General features: G+C 34.5%; 1 protein-coding gene across 24 annotated transcripts in view; it reads right to left on the bottom strand.

The window, feature by feature from the left end:
• Positions 1–6009, bottom strand: part of Trip12 (thyroid hormone receptor interactor 12) — a 150864-nt gene that overhangs the window by 22590 nt on the left and 122265 nt on the right. For 17 of the 24 annotated variants that reach the window (XM_048808688.1, XM_048808695.1, XM_048808687.1 and 14 more), the window contains 6 exons: positions 5816–6007; positions 4625–4776; positions 2877–3049; positions 2319–2392; positions 1431–1630; positions 686–813 (listed from right to left, as the gene is read on the bottom strand). In XM_048808688.1, the coding sequence (XP_048664645.1) occupies positions 686–813; positions 1431–1630; positions 2319–2392; positions 2877–3049; positions 4625–4776; positions 5816–6007 (919 nt within the window). The remainder of the gene's footprint in view (positions 1–685; positions 814–1430; positions 1631–2318; positions 2393–2876; positions 3050–4624; positions 4777–5815; positions 6008–6009) is intronic. The other 7 variants (XM_048808690.1, XM_015481491.2, XM_048808684.1 and 4 more) reach the window with 1 other exon arrangement.

Genomic DNA, 6009 nt, shown 5'->3' on the forward strand with positions numbered 1-6009 from the left:
AAAAAAAAAAAAAAAAAAAAAAAAAAAAAAAAAAAAAAAAAAAAAAAAATTGCTGAGGCTGGCTTTGAACTTGAAATCCTCCTACTTCAGCCTCCCGACCTGCTAGGATTACAGTAATGTGCCACCATGCCTGGCTTTTAAAGAGCCTTTAAATAGAACAAACTTAGTTTTATGAAAAAATATTACTATAATGCTCTTATTTCCTTGGACCAGAGAAACCAGTATCTGAAAATTACTGTAATGGGATTGGCTCCATGTTAGGCTATGTTACTTAACTCTAAGGTATTCTTACCATCATATAAAATATGGTGAGAGTAGGGTGTCAAATTATAGTAGTACTACTACAAGGGAAAATAAGTCACATGGGAAGTGACTGTGCTTCATTCTGTAGCCATTATATCATGTCATTCACTTTTTAGTCTTTCTACCAAAACCAGTCACCAGTCTCTTCTTTAGTGAGTATGTTCTACTAGTGAAATTTGCTTCACCCTTCATGAAATAACAAGTTTTTTTGGATACTTCTCATTTTCTATATAGTGAAGTCAAGGATTTGATTCAAACCAATCAAACCATTTGTAGTAATTCATTTTAAACTATATTCAATAAGACTTTACTAGGTATATTTCACATATATTTAAAACCATGAACACAAGAAGACTCCTTTCCCCTTTATGCATCATCTTACCATGCCACAACTCATCATGCTTTTTTGCATTTCTAGGGGAAGTTTTTGTTGGAGCTGTTTGGGCTCTTCCTCTTTTACCACCAACACAATCTTTATTACTTTCTTCATCTTCTCTCACAGGTTTATACCTAAAATGATAAGGCAGTATGTAAAACAAATGTAGATTTTAAAACTGCAAATTATTCCTCAAAACCAAACAGAGTTCCCTGAACCCTGTGAAGTCTATGTTGTCTCCCTGTAGTTTGGATTTAGAGAATTACCAGTGGGATGGCTTCCTAGAAGAGACCACATTTACCACCTTCCTAGGAGAGGCCACCTGAGATCTCCAAGAATGGCTCTGGAAGAATGTCTCTCTTCAAATATAAGTAGTCATACTAACAGGCAATGCAGCAAGCTATATCCAAATGCCTCTCTGAAGTCAAAGATGCCAAACTTCCTATTACCTAATGGAATATCACCTTATGGAAACATTTTTGTCTCAATTAAAGAACCGAGATACATCTAGAAAGGTAAACTGTCATTTATTATTGCCCTTGAATAAGTTTTCTAATAGACTGAATGAGGAAGCTACATACACACACATATGTGCACATGATTACTTGAAGTGGCTTTTCATAATTAAAACATATAACTTAAGGTACCCTTTTCCTTACAAAAGCCCACCATGACTTTAATATGAGTTCCAACACATCTGAACAGTTTTCAAAGTTCATAAAATACCAAAAGAAATAATTTTCACACTTGCCATATTGTATGAGTCTTTGTCCAAATACCAGCTCTCCCTAGAGGATTGCTCTCATCATCCGTGGACTCCCTTTCATCTTCAGCCTGTATACTGAATTGCCGTACTGCCTGATACACAGTCATGTTATATGGTAGCAAATGTTCTCCAATGTAAAACTGTAGCCTGTGTCTTACATTTCCTGAATTTAAGAACTGAGCAGCCTGAATAAAGCAAAGGAAAATCCATTTAAGCTATAGGTACTGCCTTTGTACAGTACACCACCCTGATCTGTGAGAGTTACATTCTAGGCTCCTCAGTGGATGTTTGAAATAGCAGACAGTATTGAAGCCCCCATATAGGCCAAGGATCCTTTTTCGGAAATGCTTGGGATCAGAAGTATTTCAGGTTTTATTTTTTTTTTTTTCCTTCAAATCTAGGGACATTTTCATATATATCACAAGTTATCTTGGGAGTGGGATCCAAGTCAAAACAGGAAATTCAAGTTTGTTTTATATGCACTTTATACACATAGCCTCGAAATTATATTTTCACAATTCATTTTGACTATAACCTGAGCCATGATGTCCAGTACAGAATTTTCCACTTGTGATATCATGTTGGTGCTCAACGTTTCAGACTTTGGATTTTCAAATTAGAAATGCTTAATCTGTATGTACCACATTTACTCCTATATACACATAACTATGATAAAGTTTAATTTATAAACCAGGTACACAGTAAGAGATTAATAATAAAATATAACTATCACAATATACTGTGGTAAAAGTTATATGAAAGTTACTTAAAACTTATGAATTATTTCTGGAATTTTCCACATTATGTTTTCAGACAGTGGTTGACAATGGTTAACTACTGTATTATACAACATGATGGGACTAGTTATCTTACCAGAGACTCGTCTATTTCCTCATCTGATCCATCATCATCGCTGTCTTCATCATCTTCTCTTACTCTTCCATACCCTAAATACAAAAGAAGAATGTTAAAAGTCTAATAATTTTACTGGGTGAAAGAAAAGCCTATATGTACTATTAAATTGATTTTTTTTAAGAAAAAAAATGTTCATATCATAGTCTGAGCTATAAAACAGAAAGAGCTAAGAAAATTCTCAAACACAAAATGACCTTTCTATTGCATTCCAACATGAAAAATTAGTTCTTCTCAATTAAGCAGTCAACCCCTAATAAGCACAACATATGCCTATAATAAGAAATGGCTGGGGTATGTCTCTGTGATAGAGTGCTTGCCTAGTGTTCACAAGGCCCAGGTTCTATGCCCAGCACTGCAACACAGGAAAAAGGGGGGCTGGTTGAAAGAAGCAACACAAGTTGCTATTATCTAAATTTTATCAGAAGCAGCATTAAATATGGAAATAGTGTGCATCTCTCTCTCACTACTAATTCCATCTCAAATACACAGATACACAAATGCATATATGAAAAGTACCTCTAACTACAAGGTATCTCTCAATAGCTTGTACCAAAGCCAGGGGGTCGATCTTGACAGGTCCACCCTTCCACTGCTTCACATTTGCACAGTCAGGATGTCTTTGTAATTGGCATTTCAACTGATGTGTGTTGAAAAATTTTAAAGCCTGTGATCCTCTGTTGAGAGAAAAGCTCAAAATAATTTATGAAAAAAAGTTATTCTATTATTTTCCATAATTGATACACATTAATTCAAATAAAAAGTAATATATTCATTTTCCTAGAGCATAAAAAAGCACTTATAGTTCCATAAACGAGAAAGCCAATAAAGCAAGTTATTATAGTAAAAGCTACTAAGAAGTAAAAAAGATGAGTGTGTATGCACACATCAACATTCAATTTGTCCTACCATGAATCCATGTGAGCAGAAATACCACACCATGGATATTTGGTTGTACCTCTGAAATTAAAATTTAACTATTTGAGCATACCCACTTGTATAATATTCTGTCCTTTCATATTAAATTCCATTTTAAAAAAAATAGAAACTTCTGTTTTTGCTGCCAAAGATTTCAGCTATGAAGTTATTTTAAAAACTAACCTTTGAAATTTATTTTACCATATACTCTAGAATGAAAACAGTTAAAGCTACTGCACTTAACATCTGGTAATGATGCTTAATATCTCATTTCTGAAAAGTTCTGTCCCATTTCCACTAGGCAAGAGTTACATAAACAAACTTAAAGTTTAAGATTATATAAAAGCAAATAGAAGTATAATAATCTATTATATACATATTAAGCATACATATTTCATACAAATTTTCAACAGAAATGAAAAGCTTCATGGTTTTCTTAAGCAGAGCTGAAAATATCCTTTTATGTCGTAGTTATTGCAGGACAGTATAATGATCCAAAATGAATACATCACACTACATTTTAACTTTCAAAGGCAGTAAACAACCCTAGTCTATGCTTTGATAGCTTTATTTAAAAATATGTGCTTTTTGGTCAATCAAAAGTTCTCAAATGTTTTTAAAACACCTCAGACTCTGGGTTTTAGAATGAAACAGATTTCTTATTTTCTTTTTTTTTTTTTTTTTAATATTTATTTTTTAGTTCTCGGCGGACACAACATCTTTGTATGTGGTGCTGAGGATCGAACCCGGGCCGCACGCATGCCAGGCGAGCGTGCTACCGCTTGAGCCACATCCCCAGCCCCAGATTTCTTATTTTCAATCACAATATTCCATGATGTCTGTAACATTCCATAACACACAACATATAAACTTTTACAATCAATTCTTTCTGTAATCCCACATTCTTAAATCTACATCATAGAAAAAAAAACCCCAGCAATTTCTGTCAATGAAACTTCTAAATTACACTTACTTGTTAAAACCCATCAAAATATAAGGTTATGACAACTTATATATGGAATCAGACTATGTAAATATTTTACTATTCATATCCACAAAATTCCTGCAGAGGCTTTATATATTAAGGTATATCAATTTAAGGAAAACTAAGTTTCTTACAAAAGTTGCCAACAGTCACTGGTTTCCATACTTTTAAAATATCAGACTTAAGACACATGGTATAATCTTAAAGATAAAAAGCATTCGATTCTTTGATACTCAGTTTCTTCAGTCATTACAGAAGAATATTCTTCAGGCAGACCAAGACTTTACCAGACCCCTTGCCACTTTACCTTAAAATAACCACCAAACTTCCAGTGGCAAGGGCATACCCAAGCAATGGTCCTTACCTGCCGCCTGTCCCATTTCCACTAGGGAAATCATGCACTTTGACTGGAAATTGTTCCATCTGGCTGAGGCAGTTGTTCATCTTGTGAACTAATGCCAGCAAAGGTGCATTACCCACTGGTTCTACTCTTCCAATGGGTTCTTCTCCAGGAAGCTAAAGTTATAAATAAACCATTGGTTAAGTGAGGTCTTTTGAGAATAGAATACTACTCCCACAAGAAAATTTAATAAACAGTTTTAGGAAAAAGAATTATTCTACTTATTTTTATCTTCTTCCTCAAGCACGGCATAAAACATCCAATGGCGTCATGTTATCTATTTAATCTCCAATAAGCATCAACTGTGCATTAGGTAGTCCCATAAATTAAAATAATAAAAGCAGTTTCAAATGCTTGTGAGCACTATAAGGGCATGGTTAAAGAGTTCTGCTAATACAAAAGAGTAACCTGTAGGCCCAATACCCAGATAATCCAGAAAGAAACTTCCTGAGGGAATGCTTCTCTAAGGCACCTATAAACAGGAGAAAGTTAAATTAAGAGAATTCCAATGTAGTAAGTGAGTGAAGAGCGGGGAGCCAGCCGGTGGTTCCTGGATGTACAATCTACATTATAAAATGATGAAGGAGTACCCTTGAATGGAACTGCTAGGACTGTTTTATGTACAAAATGGAAATATTTTATAGCCTGTTTTATGGCCATAGTTACACTATATCTACCTACTTTCCTAAAAGTAGATATTGAAAACTAAAACAAATGTTGAGAAGAAAAAATATTCAGAGGTAAGAGATTAATGGCTTATCTTATAGGTGGGAGAAAACACCTCAATGTACCATGACCAGGGCTGGGATTGTGGCTCGGTGGTAGAGTGCTCGCCTAGCATGTGCAAGACCCTGGGTTCGATCCTCAGCACCACATAAAAATAAATAAAATACTGTGTCTAACTAAACTGGGGAAAAAAAGATACCATAACCACACAAATTAAATGGGCTTCATTAAAATCACCATTTCACTGATTTACTCTTTACTTTGATACATAGCAATTCAAGGAGCCCAAATGCATTATAGCAAGGCAGAAACTTTGCCTTGATATCCTGACTAACATCTACTATAAATTTTATTACTGGGATGAAAAAACATGCATTAGTGAATACTGACTCTGATATTGAGATACACAAACATTATTAGACAACTTACTGGAGAAGAAAAAAATACATGAAGGAATCTCTTTAATCTGATCTCTCTGCTCACAGCATCCTTTTCACTTTTAGATGTCAAATATAGCAACAGCTGCTTCACAAATCCACTATGCTGGATTTCAAATGACGAAACATCTGATTCTGAGACTATGCTACGGATTTCTACAAGGCACTCAGCTCCACCATCCACCT

Source organism: Marmota marmota, unplaced genomic scaffold, assembly GCF_001458135.2.
Source record: "Marmota marmota marmota unplaced genomic scaffold, marMar, whole genome shotgun sequence".
NCBI lineage: Eukaryota > Metazoa > Chordata > Mammalia > Rodentia > Sciuridae > Marmota > Marmota marmota.